Consider the following 19,683-nt stretch of genomic DNA (forward strand, 5'->3'; position numbering starts at 1 on the left):
TGGGTAAGGAGTGGAACCAAGGGCTGGTGCTCAGAGGTGGGTAGGTAGTGGAACCAAGGGCTGGTGTTCAGAGGTGGGAAGGAGCTGGAACCAAGGGCTCATGCTCAGAGGTGGCTAGGGGGTGGAACCAAGGGCTAGTGCTCAGAGGTGATTAGGGGGTGGAACCAAGGTCTGGTGCTCAGAGGTGAGTAGGGGGTGGAACCAAGGGCTGGTGCTCAGAGGTGGATAGGGGGTGGAACCAAGGGCTAGTGCTCAGAGGTGGATAGGGGGTGGAACCAAGGGCTGGTGCTCAGAGGTGGGTAGGGGATATAACCAAGGGCTGGTGCTCAGAGGTGGGAAGGAGCTGGAACCAAGGGTTCATGCTCAGAGGTGGATAGGGGGTGGAACCAAGGACTGGTGCTCCGAGGTGGGTAGGGGGTGGAACCAAGGGCTGGTGCTCAGAGGTGGATAGGGGGTGGAACCAAGGGCTGGTGCTCAGAGGTGGATAGGGGATGGAACCAAGGGCTGGTGCTCAGAGGTGGGTAGGTAGTGGAACCAAGGGCTGGTGTTCAGAGGTGGGAAGGAGCTGGAACCAAGGGCTCATGCTCAGAGGTGGCTAGGGGGTGGAACCAAGGGCTAGTGCTCAGAGGTGATTAGGGGGTGGAACCAAGGGCTAGTGCTCAGAGTTGAGTAGGGGGTGGAACCAAGGGCTGGTGCTCAGAGGTGGATAGGGGGTGGAACCAAGGGCTGGTGCTCAGAGGTGGATAGGGGGTGGAACCAAGGGCTGGTGCTCAGAGGTGGATAGGGGATGGAACCAAGGGCTGGTGCTCAGAGGTGGGTAGGTAGTGGAACCAAGGGCTGGTGTTCAGAGGTGGGAAGGAGCTGGAACCAAGGGCTCATGCTCAGAGGTGGCTAGGGGGTGGAACCAAGGGCTAGTGCTCAGAGGTGATTAGGGGGTGGAACCAAGGGCTAGTGCTCAGAGTTGAGTAGGGGGTGGAACCAAGGGCTGGTGCTCAGAGGTGGATAGGGGGTGGAACCAAGGGCTAGTGCTCAGAGGTGGATAGGGGGTGGAACCAAGGGCTGGTGCTCAGAGGTGGGTAGGGGATGTAACCAAGGGCTGGTGCTCAGAGGTGGGAAGGAGCTGGAACCAAGGGTTCATGCTCAGAGGTGGATAGGGGGTGGAACCAAGGACTGGTGCTCAGAGGTGGGTAGGGGGTGGAACCAAGGGCTGGTGCTCAGAGGTGGGAAGGAGCTGGAACCAAGGGTTCGTGCTCAGAGGTGGATAGGGGGTGGAACCAAGGACTGGTGCTCAGAGGTGCGTAGGGTGTGGAACCAAGGGCTGGTGCTCAGAGGTGGATAGGGGTGGAGCCAAGGGCTGGTGCTCAGAGGTGAGTAGGGGGTGTAACCAAGGGCTAGTGCTCAGAGGTGGATAGGGGTGGAACCAAGGGCTGGTGCTCAGAGGTGGATAGGGGGTGGAACCAAGGGCTGGTGCTCAGAGGTGAGTAGGGGGTGTAACCAAGGTCTGGTGCTCAGAGGTGGATAGGGGTGGAGCCAAGGGCTGGTGCTCAGAGGTGGGTAGGGGGTGGAACCAAGGGCTCGTGCTCAGAGGTAGGTATGGGGCGGAGACAAAGGGGAAGTATAAGCACCTATTCTATGAGAAAAAATGCCCTGATCATACGTGAACACAATTATAGAAAGAGCTAATTCTGATCCTCATGAAATAAATAGGATTAAAAGATTTTTTTTTAAAATATAGGTTTATATTTAGCTAAATCCAATTATAAAAACTGTAAAAAAAAAAAAAAATAGGAATAATAATGTAAAAAAACATAAACCATTCATCATTTTATCTGGTTTATCATTTTAAAACCATTTGAATGTCTTATTTTCGAGGAGCATGCAGTTTATGACCAAATTTGGGAAGTGATTATGTCTTTCCTTGAATTTCAATATCAACCATTCCTCGAAAAGAAGAACAAACTATATAGAAACAACTGGATTTTGTTAAGTATAAAAGGACCCCATACCAGCAGGATATATATTTTTTTACGACAAGAAAAAAAGCCTAAAATGACATGAAGGTCATATAGATGTATACAAACAAGATAAATCTACATGGCTAAAAAAAATATATGCCTGCCACTGGAATCCGGGCAGTCTGTAATCAATAGTGACAAAGGAAGTCCAGATACCTGCAGAGTTTAATGGAATACTCCAAGTCAAAAAATGTTCTCAACCAGTTAGCTGTAACATTCCGATAATTTTTGTTATCTTCACTATATTACCAAAAGTATTGGGACACCTGCCTTTACACGCACATGAACTTTAATGGCATCCCGATCTTAGTCCATAGGGTTCAATATTGAGTTGGCCCACCCTTTGCAGCTATAACAGCTTCAACTCTTCTGGGAAGGCTGTCCACAAGGTTTAGGAGTGTGTCTATGGGAATGTTTGACCATTCTTCCAGAAGTGCATAGTGCCCACACTATATTTCAATCACGGATCTACCTTATGAAGGAAAAATCACTTTACAATAAGTTAATCAAAATCCAGAGAGTTCCTGGATCCAGTCCTCTTAGAGGAGACCATTGTGCAGGGGCTTTGCCCCTAGGGCTGGAATAGTGGAGGTGGCATCTAAAAGACATTGAGGTTCTAGCTGAAGCTTTAAACCCAAACACATATTAATTACATAGGTTTTGAGGCTAACTGAATGCAGGTAAGGCACTTACTGAGTTTAATTACCACCAGGCACATCTCTCCAGGAATTGGCTAGAATCTCCTTAAATATTCACCTCTTGGGACTCTCCACTGTGAACTCCAGGACTAGACTTTGCAAATAGACCCCCCAGCTAAAGTTTCAGCTAGAACCTCAATGTCTTTTAGATGCCACCTCCACTATTCCTGCCCTAGGGGCAAAGCCCCTGCACAAAGTGGTCTCCTCCAAGAGGACTGGACCCAGGAACTCTCTCTCCTGGCCTCAGCTAATTTATGGGCTCAGCCACCTACTGGGTACACCTCCCCAGGGATTGGCTAGAATCTCCTTAAATATTCACCTCTTGGGACTCTCCACTGTGAACTCCAGACCCACATTCCAAGACTAGACTTTGCAAATAGGCCCCCCCAGCTAAAGCTTCAGCTAGAACCTCAATGTCTTTTAGATGCCACCTTCACTAATTTGCCCTAGGGGCAAAGCCCCTGCACAGTAGTCTCCTCCAGGAGGATAGGACCCAGGGACCCTCTCTTCTTGCCTCAGCCTATTTATGGGCTCAGCCACCTACCGGGCACACCTCCTCAGGGATCGGCTAGAATCTCCATAAATATTCAGGCTGCTCACTCTGTTCTTCCACCACTATAACTCTAGAATCCTCTAGAATACAGAGGAAAGCAATCAGTGCATCAGCCTGTGAGATACTGAGCAGGCCTGAATAATCAACCCCTGCTCCACCAATTACAGAGCAGCCAACTAAATTCTCCTTAAATATTCACCTCTTGGCACTCTCCACTGTGAACTCCAGACCCAAAGTCCAGGACTAGACTTTGCAAATAGAACCCCCATCTAAAGCTTCAGCTAGAACCTCAATGTCTTTTAGTTGCCACCTTCACTAATCAAGCCCTAGGGGCAAAGCCCCTGCACGGTGATCTCCTCCAGGAGGATTGGACCCAGGGACTCTCTCCTTGCCTCAGCCTATTTATGGGCTCAGCCACCTACCAGACACACCTCTCCAGGGATTGGCCAGAATCTCCATAAATATTCAGGCTGCTCCCTCTGTCCTTCCACCACTATAACGCTAGAATGCTCTAGAATACAGGGGAAAGCAATCAGTGCATCAGCTTGTGAGATACTGAGCAGGCCTGAATAATCAACCCCTGCTCCACCAATTACAGAGCAGCCAACTAAATTTACCCAACAACCTACCCTAATCAATGAGGGTGCTACAGGTGGTTTATGTTTCCAACAACTAACAAACACTGAAATGACAAATCCCAACGTATCTACGAGCGCCGCAGAAAATTACATTGAATCGAATACACTGTTTATTCCTATTGGCTATTGGCCTGTTTCTTCCTATTGGTTATTGGCAATCTTGCCTTTTCGATAAAGGCTCCGAGAGTGGTCAGAACATTGAGCGAAAGCTGCTTCCCTTCCCTCCAAAATCTCGAAAACATAACGCTTATCTTTCCATTTACCCCTGCTTCACCTTTATCCAGGACAATGAAGGATGAGGATGGTACAGCTGTGCAGGAAGAAGCATTAGGAGAATGGCCCATGCATTGCGCAGGCTCTTGTAACACCCTGGAGTGCATCCATCTTGTGTGCGTTTATGACATTCCAACACTTGATTTATCTACGATCACCTTTAAGGGGGACCAAAGGCAAAGATCTCCCCCGCGGCATCATACTTCATTGTTGTAGCGGAAAAAAGGCATTATGATCCATCACCGGGCTGGTGTGCAGGAGGATTTGGGTTTGTAAGGAAGAGTCGGGCTTTAGATGAGAGATTAAGAAGAACGCATAAATCAGATTTAAAGGGAATCGTCTGACTTGGAAATGCTCTGTGTAGTTGAAGGCAGGCACTGCGAACAGAATGGAGATGATTACAGGGTGACCCTTTAACCCGCCTCTGTTCACCATAGGGACTGACCCCAGGGTGAGGGATAACGCTGTCATATACATAACGGGAAAAAAAAAATGAAGGTTCTGGAAGAAGGAAGCCAAAGGTCTATTTTGCAGAACAAGGAAAGAAAAGCTAAACGCCACGTAAATACACTCACCGGCCACTTTATTAGGTACACCTGTAAAATTGCTCGGTAACACAAATTGCTAATCAGCCAATCACATGGCAGCAACTCAATGGGGGTTATTTACGAAAGGTAAATCCACTTTGCACTACAAGTGCAAACTACAAGTGTAACGTGCAGTCGCTGTAAATCTGAGGGGTAGATCTGAAATGAGGGGAAGCTCTGCTGATTTTATCATCCAATCATGTGCATGCTAAAAATGCTGTTTTTTATTTTTCTTGCATGTCCCCCTCGGATCTACAGGGACTTTACTTCCATAGTGCACGTTCAGTGCAATTTCAAGTGCACTTGTAGTTTGCACTTGTAGTGCAAAAATGAATTTGCCTTTCGTAAATAACCACAAATGTATTTAGGCATCTAGACGTGGTGAAGGCGACTTTCTGAAGTTCAAACCGAGCATCACAATGGGGAAGAAAGGGGATTTAAGAGACTTCGAACGTGGCATGGTTGTTGGTCTTTCAAAAACTGGGATTTCCACACACAACCATCTCTCGGGTTTACAGAGAAAGGTGCCAAAAAGAGAAAATATCCAGTGAGCGGCAGTTGTGTGAAGGAAAATGACTTTTTGATGTCAGAGGTCAAAGGAGAATAGGTTCCAGATGACAGAAAGGCAACAGTAACTCAAATAGCCACTTGTTACAACCAAGGTATGCAGCATTCCATCTCTCAATGCATAACGCATCGAAACTTGAAGCAGATGGGCTACAGCAGCAGAAGACCACACCGGGTACCACTCCGGTCAGCTAAGAACAGGAAACTGAGGCTACAATTCGGCCAGGCTCCCCAAAATTGGACAATAGAAGACTGGAAAAAGGTTGCCTGATCTCAGGAGTCTCCATTTCAGCTTGGACAGTCAGATGGTGGGGTAAGAATTTGTCATAAACAACATGAAAGCATGGATCCATCCTGCCTTGTATCAATGGTTCAGCCTGGTGGTGGTGTAATGGTGTGGGGGGGATATTTTCTTGGCACACTTTGGGCCCCTTAGTACCAATTTGGGGTGCAACGGATCGTCACCAATCCGTGATCCGAGCGGGTCACCCCATTCGGATCGGTACACGATCTCGGCCTTAGGAAAGGCCACGGCTTCGGCCTAGCTCTGGAGCAATAGCCATCTTGGTGCACCCGTCGGCTTTTACAATGTGATCGCTCCATCAAATGACGGATCGATCACCTGTAAACAAACCGGCATCATGATGACGCTGGTTCCTCTCTCCCCTCTGTGTACAGATCTGTACAGTGAAGGGGGAGAGATCGGATGGCAGCAGCGCTGTGGGCTGGATCTGTAGTGCCCACAGCGCTGCTCTGTGACAAGTGTAGTCAAAGCCAAACCCTCCATACTCTGCAATACCATGCCAATACTCTGCCATACCCTGCCAATACTCTGCAATACTCTGCCAATACTCTGCAATACTCTGCCAATACTCTGCCATACCCAGCCATACTCTGCCATACCCAGCCATACTCTGCCATACTCTGCAATACTCGATAATACCCAGCCATACTCTGCCATACTCTGCAATACTCGATAATACCCAGCCATACTCGGCGATACCCAGCCGTACCCAGCTATGCTCAAGCAATATTACAGTGGGGGAGATGACGTGGATATTGCAGTGGGGGAGATGTATGTTACAGTGGGGACTATATGGTGGTGGAATTTTCACAGGTTTTTACAAATTCAACTATTATTTGCTGATCCGAAAAATGATCCAATCCGTGACTCTGATCCGTGTAACGTTCCGATCCGTGAGTTTTTTGCACCCCTAGTCGGTATATAGGAGCAGAGTAACAATGTAAGGTGGCGCTTCTCTACTGGTCACTAATTCAAGGGTGCGCTACAATGATCATCGATGTAAGGGGGCGCTACAATGATCATCGATGTAAGGGGGCGCTACAATGATCATCAATGTAAGGGGGCGCTACAATGATCATCAATGTAAGGGGGCGCTACAATGATCATCAATGTAAGGGGGCACTACAATGATCATCAATGTAAAGGGGCACTACAATGACAATCAATGTAGGGGGGCACTACAATGATCATCAATTTAAGGGGGCACTACAATGACAATCAATGTAAGAGGCACTTCTCTGCTGACTATCAGTATAAGGGGGTACTACACGGCTGGCCAATAATGTAAGTGGACACTACACCACTGACCACTGATGTAAGGGGCCCCACACTACTGACCACCAATTCAAGGCTGGCCTTCTCCAGTGACCAGACCACCAATGTAGTGGGCACTACAATGATCATCAATGTAAGAGGGCACTACAATGATCATCAATGTAAGAGGGCACTACAATGGTCATCAATGTAAGAGGGCACTACAATGATCATCAATGTAAGGGGGCACTACAATGATCATCAATGTAAGGGGGCACTACAATGATCATCAATGTAAGAGGGCACTACAATGATCATCAATGTAAGGGGGCACCACACCACTGACCACCAATATAAGAGGACAATTCTGCTAGGGAATACTTCTCCACTAACTACCAATGTAAGGGATCACTACAATGACCACCAGTGTAAAGGGGCACTACAATGACAACCAATATAAGGGGGCACTACTAATTTTTAGCCTTGATGAAGGTGGAGTGCTGAGTCCCTGAAATACGTTGGCTGTTAGAAACTAGCGTGGCACTTAGGGGTTTTACACTACCGACCACCAATGCAAGCAAGTCCTACTTTGAGTACCAACGTAAGGGAGCACTACAATGATCACTAATGCATGGAGGAACCCGACTGACCTCCATTATAAGAAGGCGGTGCACCATTATTCACCAATATAAGGGGAACTTCTCCACTCTACATCAATTTTAGGGGTCACTTCTTTTCTGACCACCAATGTAAGGAGGTCCTTCTCTACTGACCCGGTGATAGAGAGATCAACTCATCACTGCTTCTGCTTTTACAGTCCAAAGATGGAGGGGGCGGGTCTAGGACAGTCTGGTCTCAAAGGTAATTGGTTGAATAAAGCTGGCCACAGAGACTGAGGGCATCTTGTGGTGGAAAAGAAGTACTACACTGGGGAGAGAACTGGACTGAAAGCAAATATAGCAACAAAAGCTGCTGTTTTTATTTTATCTTTTAACTGGCTATTTATTTTTATCTTGTTATTTTTGTATTTTCCCTTCGGGAAAGGGGGGCCGTCCCCTGAATGGCAGTTTGGAAATGTGGTCACCCTAGGCTGTGCAATGTAAGAATGTATGTATGCAATGTAAGAAGCACTTCTCTACTGACCCCCAATGTAAGAGGCACTTCTCTACTGACCACCAATCCAAGAGACACTTCTCTACTGACCACCAATGCAAGAGGCACTTCTCTACTGACCACCAATGTAAGAGACACTTCTCTACTGACCACCAATGTAAGAGACACTTCTCTACTGACCACCAATGTAAGAGGCACTTCTCTACTGACCATCAATCAAGAGACACTTCTCTGCTGACCACCAATGCAAGAGGCTTCTCTACTGACCACCAATGTAAGAGACACTTCTCTACTGACCACCAATGTAAGAGACACTTCGCTACTGACCACCAATCCAAGAGACACTTCTCTACTGACCACCAATGTAAGAGGCACTTCTCTACAGACCACCAATGTAAGAGACACTTCTCTACTGACCACCAATGTATGAGACACTTCTCTACTAACCACCAATTTAAGAGATAGTTCTCTACTGACCACCAATCTAAGAGACACTTCTCTTCTGACCACCAATGTAAGAGGCACTTCTCTACTGACCACCAATGTAAGAGACACTTCTCTACTCACCACCAATGTTAAGGCCCGTACACACGGTCGGACTTTTTGACAACAAACATGCAAATTAGCTGTTTTGGAGCAACATCCGACTGTGTGTACGCTCCATCGGACAAACTTTTTCTGTTTTCATCGGACTTTTGTTGGCTCTGCGAACGGACAAACTTTTTGACAACAGAAGTCCGATGGAGCAAAGTCCGACCGTGTGTATGCAAAAGCATCGGACTTTTGTACAAGGTACAAACACGCATGCTCAGAACCATTGCAAACGATCAGACTACAATACAGAAGTTGACCAAAGGTGGCGCTGGAGTCATTGAACGTCCTCTTTTGAAGTGGCGTCCGTACGTTGTGACGTCACCACGTTCGTGTTTGTTGTCAAAAAGTCCGACCGTGTGTATGCAATACAAACTTGTGGACAACACACTTTGTACAAAAGTCCACGGAAAAGTTTGTACAAGTCCGACCGTGTGTATGGGGCTTAAGAGGCACTTCTCTACTGACCACCAATGTAAGAGACACTTCTCTACTGACCACCAATGTAAGAGGCACTTCTCTACTGACCACCAATGTATGAGACACTTCTCTACTAACCAATTTAAGAGATAGTTCTCTACTGACCACCAATCTAAGAGACACTTCTCTTCTGACCACCAATGTAAGAGACACTTTTCTACTGACCACCAATGTAAGAGGCACTTCTCTACTGACTACCAATGTAAGAGACACTTCTCTACTGACCACCAATGTAAGAGGCACTTCTCTACTGACCCCCAATGTAAGAGGCACTTCTCTACTGACCACCAATGTAAGAGACACTTCTCTACTGACCACCAATGTAAAGGACACTTCTCTACTGACCACCAATGTAAGAGACACTTCTCTACTGACCACCAATGTATGAGACACTTCTCTACTAACCACCAATTTAAGAGATAGTTCTCTACTGACCACCAATCTAAGAGACACTTCTCTTCTGACCACCAATGTAAGAGACACTTTTCTACTGACCACCAATGTAAGAGGCACTTCTCTACTGACTACCAATGTAAGCGACACTTCTCTACTGACCACCAATGTAAGAGGCACTTCTCTACTGACCACCAATGTAAGAGACACTTCTCTACTGACCACCAATGTAAGAGGCACTTCTCTACTGACCACCAATGTAAGAGACACTTCTCTACTGATCACCAATGTAAAGGACACTTCTCTGCTGACCACCAATGTAAGAGACACTTTTCTACTGACCACCAATGTAAGAGGCACTTCTCTACTGACCACCAATGTAAGAGACACTCCTCCACTGACCACTAATATAAGTGGACCCTACACTACTGACCACTGATGTAAGAGGGCTCTACACTACCGACAACCGATGCAAGGAGGCTCTTCTTCGATGCCCACCATTATAAGAGGGCACTACACTGAACACCAAGGTAAGCGGGCACCACTCTACTGACCACCAATATAAGGAAGCCATACACCATTAACCACCAAAATAAATGCGGAGCTTCTCTTTATATATATATATATATTTGTTTAATTACGTGACTTTTACTGAAAATAATTTAGTTGTCTGGTGGGGGGGTGTTACAAAAATGATGATTCCTGGGTATTATAGCCGTGGTGAAACACTGAACTGTTCTACACCAGACACAAAAAAGGAAAATAATATCCGTGGCTTATTAATATCTGTGAGGTCTCAGTAGAATGGTCGTCTTGTACATCTGACTTCCTCTTTGGGCCCTTTGCAGTCCCAGACCTCTCAACACAAAATCCCGCCATTCAGAGGGCTACAAAACCCAAAGTTCACAGTGGATGATGTCACCGACACTCCGAGGGGAATCTAGGTAACCGCCGCCACTGGTATCCCCAACAATAAGGCAATTCACTTCACCAGATGCACATAATGAGGACCCAGACAGCCCAAACTATACGGTTAGCTGACCAATCAGAGCCATGGCTCTTCACTGTCACTCTATTTCCTATCACAAAAAAAAAAAAAAAATTGCAAAAGTGTAAAAATATACATTTTGATATTTTGTTGTAACCCCAATTCGTGTTCATAATGTAATTTCTGTAACGTAGACAATATTCTAATTGGGAATTTTAATACATGTTTATTCAAGACGGTCCCTATGAAGAAGAAGAGCATATACCATATAGGATTGTGTATATGGAGGTTCTCTATTTGTATGTGGGGTTTGTTTTTTGTTGGTTGAACTGGATAGGATTGTGTCTTTTTTTTAACCAGATTAACTGTGTAACTATACAACCGGGCATTCTCAGCATGCTCTGGGAATAAATTGTGACCACAATTTGAGTCTGAATGTGTTTGACCACTTTCTTACTGGGCACTTAAACCCCCCTCCTACCCAGACCAATTTTCAGCTTTCAGCGCTGATGCACTTTGAATGACAATTGCGCAGTCATACAACACTCTACACAAATTCATTTTTATCATTTTTTTTTTAACAAATGGAACTTTCTTTTGGTGGTACTTAATCACCACTGGGGTTTTTATTTTTTGCTAAACAAAAAAAAAAAATGGAAATAAAAATAAATAAAAATAAATCATGTTTTATAGTTTGTTATAAAATTTTGCAAACAGGTAATTTTTCTCCTTCATTGATATGCGCTGATGAGACGGCACTGGTGGGCACAGATAAGGCGGCACTAATAGGCACAGATAAGGCGGCACTGGTGGCCAATGATAAGATGGCACTGTTAGGCCCTGATTGGTGGCACTGATAGGCACTGATATGTGTTACTGATAGTTACCACTGATGGGCACTGATAGGTGGCACTGATGGGCACTGGTAGGTGGCATTGATGGGTAGCACTGTTTATGAGGAACTGACTGGTGACACTGATGTGTGGCACTATGGGCACTGATGGGTGGGACTGTGGGCACTGGTAGGTGGGGCTGGTGGGCACTGGTAGGCGGCACTGGTGTGCACTGGTAAGTGGCACTGGCAGGTGGCACAGGTGGACACAGATGAGTTGGCGGGGGCTCTCCTTGATCGGGACATATGACCCTCTGAGAGCCACCGGTGATCAGCTTTTTTTTCCTCCTCACGCTGTCAGCGCGAGGAGAAAAAGTAGCCGATTGCCGACACTGTTTACATCACATGATCAGCTGTCATTGGCTGACAGCTGATCACGTGGTAGGGGGTCAGGATTGACCCCTTACTCCTATCTGTGATCAGCCAAGTCTCATAGACTCGCTGATTACAGAGCCCGCTGCGTGCACCCTGCAGGGGGCACAGGAGGACATCTATTGACGTCCTCCCGGCAAAGTAGGTCCATGCTGTAGCCATCATTTGACTATAGCACGGATCTGAAGCAATTAAAATTTTACTAATGTCTCATTTTTGTTTTTTGTTATACTTACCTGCTCTGTGTAGTGGTTTTGCACAGAGCACCCCCGATCCTCCTCTTTTCTGGTGCCTCTTCTGTGCTCCTGGCCCCTCCCTCCTGGTGAGTGCCCCCACAAGAAGTAGCTGGCTATGGGGGCACCCGAGCCATGCCACTGCTCTGTGTGTCCATTCAGACATGGAGCCCCGAACCAGCCCGCCCCTTCTCTCTTCTCATTGGCTCATTGACTTTGATTGACAGCAGCGGGAGCTAACTGCACATCACTGCTGTCTCAGCTAATGAAGAATGAGAGTCCCGAGCAGCCTAGTCTCTTGTGCAACATCACTGGATTGAGATGGGGCTCAGGTAAGTATTAGGGGGGCTGCTTCTTTTAGTCATCTTGTCAAAAAAGTGGAAAATTCATGAATCTACTGGCAGACACAACAGGTAATAAACTGGGGGGGGGGGGGGGGGAACAAAAAAAATGCTGTGTTAAAAATCAAATGTATATTATATTGCAGCTTACCAGTTCTTAGATGTGATGGCTGCATTTGTTTTCTTTTTTTTTACCTTTCTTTCTTTTATTTTCACCTGATGATCCTGCCAGTAAGTCTGTTCCTTTTTTGTAACCAGAACAAGCTGTCCTGCAGATGTAGCAGTTTAAGGGTTGAGACAAACCATTTACCGTTGACAGGGGTGCTTACAATGATCAGCTTCTATTCATTTATGTGAGAACTTTATCCCAAAAGAAAAAAAAACAATGTAACTGCTTTAAAACTGTTATCTGGAGTTCAGCTTTAGTTGTTAGTTTATCTAAATGTGCTAGTACATCTAACACTCCCCTCCCCGGACTGACAATGCTGCTGTCCAAAGGTGTCTCTGTTATCACTTCATCCAGAGTGTAGGCACTCTAAAGCTGGATACACACTGTACAATTTTCTGTAGATTTTTTCCTTCAGATTTACCAAAACCATATAATATGAGGTCAAACCTTAATGTCGCGTACACACGATCGGAAATTCCGGCCAGCAAAAGACCGATGAGAGCTTTTCGTCGGAAAATGCGACCGTGTGTATGCTCTATTGGAATTTTGCTGGCAATTCCGACGCGCGAAAACTCACGCATGCTCAGATTCAACTACGAGACGGAAGCTATTGGCCACTGGCTATTGAACTTCCCTTTTCTAGTCCCATTGTACGTGTTGTACGTCACCGCGTTCTTGGCGGTCGGAACTTGGTGTGACCATGTGTATGCAAGAAAGCTTGAGCGGAATCCTGTCGGAATTTCGTCGGGAAAACCATCAGAGCTTTTTCTGAACAAAATTCCGATCGTGTGTAGGAGTTTAAATTTGTATGCAATCAGGCAGGCCCTTGCACTACATGGTTTTGGTAAATCTATAGGAAATCAGACAACAAAAGTTGTATAGTGTGTATGGGGTCTAATACAAGAGGTGTGTTACTGACCAGATCACCAGGTGAAAACAGAGGGAAAAAAGACAAAAAAAACGAAAAAAAGAAAACGAATGCAGCCACCACATCTAATTATTGGCAAACTGCAATTTATTAAATTTTTGCTTGTGGGTTTAATACCCCTTAAATGCTATTGACAGACTGCATCATATATGAATGTTTTTAATTTTGTCCTTAGTTCTAATATAAGGTCCTACATTGGGCGGCACCTCCATGTACATTTTTCTGCAGCTCCCTTTGCTTGAGTATCTGTAATAAGCTGGCCAAACCCTGCTAGAATTTTGGCCAATTTAGAGGAATCAGACAACAGTTTAACAGTGAATGGCTCTGTTGACTCGATAAAAGTCAACTACTCAACCAACTTTTGTCGATCGAGCTGGGCTGAAAATGTTCGGCTGAGCAGTGCCTGCTGCCGGTCAGCAAGCCCCGGTTGTCAGAATACAATAGCCCAGAAGGGGGAATTTGTCCATCCAACCTGTTTGTGGGGATAGAGAAATCTGTTATGCCCCGTACACACGATCCGAAATTGGGCCAGCAAAAGTCCGATGTGAGCTTTTGGTTGGAAGATCCGATCGTGTGTATACTCCATCGGACTTTTGCTGGCAGAATTCCATCCAGCAAAAAATTGAGAGCAGGTTCTCTATTTTTCGGTCGGAAAAAGTTCAGATCGGAAATTCCGATCGTCTGTACGAATTCCGACGTGCAAAATTCCTACGCATGCTCAGAAACAATTCGACGCATGCTCGGAAGCATTGAACTTCCTTTTCTTGGCTCGTCGTAGTGTTGTACGTCACCGCGTTCTTGACGGTCGAAAGTTCCGAGAACTTTTGTGTGACCGTGTGTATGCAAGCCAAGCTTGAGCTGAATTCCGTCGGAAAAACCATCCAAGATTTTTCTGTCGGAAAATTTGCTTGTGTATACGGGGCATGCATTTCTTAAGCTGGCCATAGATTTTTTTTGTATGCTCTGACAGGGGAGGGGGGGGGAGACTCCCCTGAGGTCAAAATACAATGATCTGTGCCACTGGGAAAAACACGACAGGCTGGTTGTACAGAAGTCATGCTGAACCGGTCAAATTTTGATCCATGTATGACCGCCTTTACATTCTATCTGCAGGCTGAACTAAGGAAATCTATTAGCCCTTGTACACACGGTCGGACATTCCGACGGAAAATGTCCGATCGGACTGTATTGTCGGATAATCCGACTGTGTGTGGGCTCCATCGGACGGTTTCCGTCTGAATATCCGACAGACAAAGTTTTAGAGCTGGGCTATAAAATTTTCCAACAACATGATCCGATCGGACTTTGTCCGATTGTGTGTAGAGAATTCCGATTGGACAAAGTGCCACGCATGCTCAGATCAAATTCCTACATCAAAGCTATTGGCTACTAGCCTGAACGTAGTCCCGTCGTAACGGAATAACGTCATCACGTTACGTACGATCTGATTTTCCGACAACTTTGTCCGACCGTGTGTATGCAACACAAGCTTCGGACAAAATCCGACGTATTTTGTTGTCGGAATGTCCGACCGTGTGTACAAGGGCTTAGTGTATGGCCAGCTGTAGAGTACTAAGACGGTAAGGCAAGACGTAAATTCTTCAATTTTCTTTCCTGCAACTACGGGTTGCAGGAAAGGAAATTTGCTCGATACCCCTGTCCAACACAGTCAGTGTTGATGGGGGAATCCCTTCCACAGTACTATTGTGATCTCCCGGCGGGAGGAGGCACGGGGAGCTGTCCCTGCCAGGAGAACACAGTGATTATGGCTAGCCACTGGCAATAATTGCATGTAAATTTGGACATGCTGGTTGTACCCAAGTCGGTTGATGGATTGACTTGGGTACAATCAGCCTGCCCATAGATGGATCTGGCCTCTGCTGAACCGACCGAGATTTGAACCGGCTTTAGACTACTAAGAAGCTAACAGCCCAGGTAAAAAAAGACTGGAAGACAGTAAAACAAAGATAAATCATAACTGCCCTCATCAGTACTCTGCTTAGTGGAGTTACACTTTAAAGTGGTGTTGCCACCAAAAATATAACCTAACTCGTATGTGCATCAAATGGTCTTCTTAAAATTAATTGGATAATAAAAAATTTTTTACTTACCTATTTCTTGCGGTTGCTAGGTGGTCCCACGAAATCTGCCTCTTCCATTGCCCGGGCTAAGAACGTCACTTCCCTCGGCAGCCCGGCTCGCTGAGGCTCCTGGGAGAAGTATGACACCATTTCCCAGGATGCCTTGGGCATCACCGAGGGCTACAATCGCGTTATTTCGAGACCGGAAGTGACGCGATTGCATGTGTAATTTGGCGCGGGACTTCCGTCGACAACAACCGTTGTCATGGCAACCAGAGCAGAAGACGGCGCTCGATATAGCGCTTACTGCGCATGCGCGAGATTTAATCGAACGGGCGGTGCATGCTGGTCTTTTATCAGCGCACTCTCCCGGAAGAGGATGCCTGTGGGCTTCACATGCCTACAGGCAAAATGACAACCGTCAGGAGACGGTTTTATAAAATCGTTTTGAATAACAAAACAACATGCTGCTGGATGTACAAAAGGAAAAAGTAAGTGTTAGATTTCATTTTAATAAGGATTGCCGGTATGCCAAAAAAAAAAAAAGGATCAAGACAGTGGAATCCCACTTTAAGTGCTTGCAATGCTCTCCAGTATCCAGGGGCGGACTGACAACTAATGGGGCCCCCGGGCAATAGGATATTATGGGGCCCCCAGGCAATAGGAGAAGATTATGAGGCCCCTGGGCAATAGGAGATTATGGGAGACCCCAGGCAATAGGATATTATGGGGGGGCCTGGGCAATAGATTATGGGGCCACACAGTATACACACATAGAGTATACACACACAGACACACAGTATACACACACAGAATACACAAAGGTGCAGCTATAATCTTGGGATTTTTAAAAATACACAGATTTTTACATACTGTCCCTGGTTTTATTGAGGCTGGCACCCCTTAGTGGCAAGCTGGGGCTCCTTAGTGGCATGGGGCCCTCGGGCAGTGCCCGAGTACCCACATGGTCAGTCCGCCCCTGCCAATATCTCAGCTATCGTCATTCCATTGGGTGTTACTGTCACCTGAGGACTCACCTAACGCGGACAGCTTCTGGACGGATTCGTTGCAGGGAAGTTCGCACCCAGACAATATCCCCAAGAGAAGAACCACCAGTGAGTTCAGCCTGTCCTCTATCTTGCTCAGGTTGACTTTGCTCTCCTCCTGCAGCTTCTGGAACATTGAAGTCACCGACTGGAGGTTTGACTCCAGCAGGTTCAGCCTCTCCCCAACGCTCTTGGACTTTGGGTTCTGGGGCTTGCTGCTCCCTTCAGTCCCAGACTGCTTTAGGGTCTGCTTGAACTCCTGGTTGGGTTCTTGGTGGACTTCCTTCAGTTGCTCAGGTGTGGGCTGCTCATCAGGTAGAAGAAAGTGGAGCTTGCAACCCTGAGGTCCATCACAGTTGGTGTCTACCTGGGGCATGGCCACGAGATGCTCTAAGCAAGCCGGGTCCTCCCTTCTATGGACGCAGTCAGAGCTGTCACCCATGGACACCTCAACTTCTTGCAGAAGCAACAGCAGGGCAATCCACTGCATCTCTTCTCCAAGCTGGTAACCCCCGGAGTCGCAAGACTACAACCTATTGCCCGCGCCGCAGCATCCAGCATGAGCTAAATGAAGCAAACAACCTGTGCAAACTCTTCTTGACTTTTACAGGTTTCTCTGTATACAATTCATCACAGGCTGGGAAATCCTGAGAGAGCTTCAAAGCAAATGAAGACAGTGGATGTGTGTGAGGCATGCACCAGACAGGAGGGGGCTGGGGAGAGGGGGGGGGGGGGGGTGCAAGAGGGAAGAGGAGGGCCTGAAAAAAAAAAAAAGTTTCCTATAAAGAACACTTGAAACTCAGATTAGCATCTCGCATCCCTTGAAGAACAGCCTTGGTTATGTCTAGGTGAACGGCCGCCGTGTCATCGTTATTGCGCCAAGCTTGCAAAGACTTGAATGGAAGGGCTGGGCGCTGGGATATAAAATGAATTAACAAGGGGATAGCCCGCATCTATATATTTTTTATGGTACACAAGTGAGAGGAAGGGATGTAAAGTGTCTTGTAAAATAAAGCCTTGGATCTGTAGAGGTGTCATTCCTGGAAAACAGAACTTGCGTTTACAGTGCTGATTATGTCACTTTTGCTAAATGGAATTTAAAGTTTAACTCTGGGGTGGGGGGGGGGGGGGATTTTTTTTTTTTGTATAGTTTTGGATAGAGTGGGTATAAGTATAACCTTATGTTCTCCAAAACAAGCAAAAAAATGTTTGGCTTCAAAGAGCCCCTGTTGTCAGACCATTTATTTCAACAACAATCTTCCCATATGATTACATGTAAATTTCACATATTTTTTGCATATTAATTACATAGTTAGTAAGGTTGAATAAAGACATCAGTCCAGGCTGAGTGAGTGTCTACAACTGTCCCTATCCCTGTACATTGCACAATCACATCAGTCCCTACCCTCAAGGAGCCCATAATACCAAAGTCCCCATTCATATACTAGGGCCAATTTTGGACAGAAGCCAATTAACCTACCTGCATGTCTTTGGAGTGTGTGAGGAAACTGGAGTACCCGGAGGAAACCCACGCAGGTACAGGGAGAACATGCAAACTCCAGGCAGGTAGTGTCATGGTTGGGATTAAAACCAGTGACCCTTTTTACTGCTAGGTGAGAGTGCTAACCACTATACCACTGTGCCGCCCTAATTACTTGTATAGAATCCCTTGTGTAGCGCTCAACCCCCAAAAGGACCTGCTGATCTTGTCCCGGGTTCCTTTTCCTTGGGACAAGCCAAGGGCACAGCAACATTCACACTTCTGGCTCAAGAAACAGTCTAGGGCAAGGATATTCAATTAGCGGACCTCCAGCTGTTGCAGAACTACAAGTCCCATGAGGCATAGCAAGACTCTGACAGCCACAAGCATGACACTCAGAGGCAGAGGCATGATGGGAGTTGTAGTTTTGCACCAGCGGGAGGTCCGCTAATTGCATATCCCTGGTCTAGGGGCAGGGGTGTCAAACTCAATTTCCTTGCCACATCAGCATTATGGTTGCCCTCAAAGGGCCTTTTGTAACTGTAATGCCCCATACAAACGGTCGGAAATTCCGATGGAAAAAGTCAGAACAGATTATGTTGTCAGAAAATCCGATCGTATGTGGGCTCTATCGGACTTTTTCTGTCGGAATTTCCATCGCGGAAAAAGTGTGAGAGCAGGATCTAAAATTTTCCCACAGCAAAATCCGATCAGACTTTTTCCGATCGTGTGTAGAGAATTCCGATGCACAAAGTGCCACAAAGCTATTGGCTACTGGCTTCTACATAGTCCCGTTGTACGTTTTGTATGTCACCTCGTTCCGAATGATCGGATTTTCCGACAACTTTGTCCGACCGTGTGTATGCAAGACAAGTTTCGGCCAAAATCTGTTGGAAAAAATATGACGGGTTTTGTGGTCGGAATGTCCGACCGTGTGTATGGGGCATAAGACTAGATGTCCAGAGTACCCTGTCCACCCCTAGGGTTGCCACCTGTTTGGGATTCACCCAGACAGTTTGGATTTGGAATCATGCGTCCGGGTTTCAGACTGCCTGAAACCTGGACACATTATTCAGACTGGACTATGGCTTCCCAGCAGGGTTGCTGGCTGCAGTTGTCTAAGCTAAAGCCCCATACACACGATCAGAAATTCCGCAAGCAAAAGTCGGATCTTTTGGTCAGAAATTCCCACCATGTGTAGGCTCCATCAGACTTTTGCTGGCAGAATTCCAGCCAGCAAAAGATTGAGAGCAGGTTCTCTATTTTTCGGTCGGAAAAAGTCCAGACAAATTCCGACTCGCAAAATTCCTACACATGCCCGGAAACAATTCGACGCATGCTCGGAAACACTGAATTAAATTTTCTCGGCTCATCGTAGTGTTCTATGTCACCGCATTCCTGATGGTCGAAAGCTCAGACAACTTTTGTGTGACCGTGTGTATGCAAGCCAAGCTTGAGCGGAATTCTGTCAGAAAAACCATCCAAGTTTTTTCCAATGGAAAATCCACTTGTGTGTACGGGGCATTAGAGTATCTGTTTACACTCTCTTTCATGCTGCCCAAAGTCAGCACTAACAATTTCCCCCAAAACACACACACAGACAGGAGAGGAGAGAGGGATCGATCTGCACCTCTTCCCCCCACCCCTACCCTTCTGTGTCTGCCCACACTCCTTAGAAAAGGAAAGT

General features: G+C 46.4%; 1 protein-coding gene across 3 annotated transcripts in view; it reads right to left on the minus strand.

Annotated features, from left to right (window-relative positions):
• LOC143927575 (fibrinogen-like protein 1) overlaps positions 1-17,205 on the minus strand; it is a 38,973-nt gene extending 21,768 nt beyond the window's left edge. For all 3 annotated transcript variants that reach the window (XM_077451714.1, XM_077451713.1, XM_077451711.1), the window contains exon 1: positions 16,508-17,205. In XM_077451714.1, coding sequence (XP_077307840.1) covers positions 16,508-17,006 — 499 coding nt within the window. In that variant the 5' untranslated portion in view covers positions 17,007-17,205. The remainder of the gene's footprint in view (positions 1-16,507) is intronic.
• Positions 17,206-19,683: the final 2,478 nt, after the last annotated feature.

This window comes from Lithobates pipiens, unplaced genomic scaffold (genome assembly GCF_037356315.1).
Source record: "Lithobates pipiens isolate NorthernLeopardFrog02 unplaced genomic scaffold, aLitPip1_a1.2 Scaffold_23, whole genome shotgun sequence".
Taxonomy (NCBI): Eukaryota; Metazoa; Chordata; class Amphibia; order Anura; family Ranidae; genus Lithobates; species Lithobates pipiens.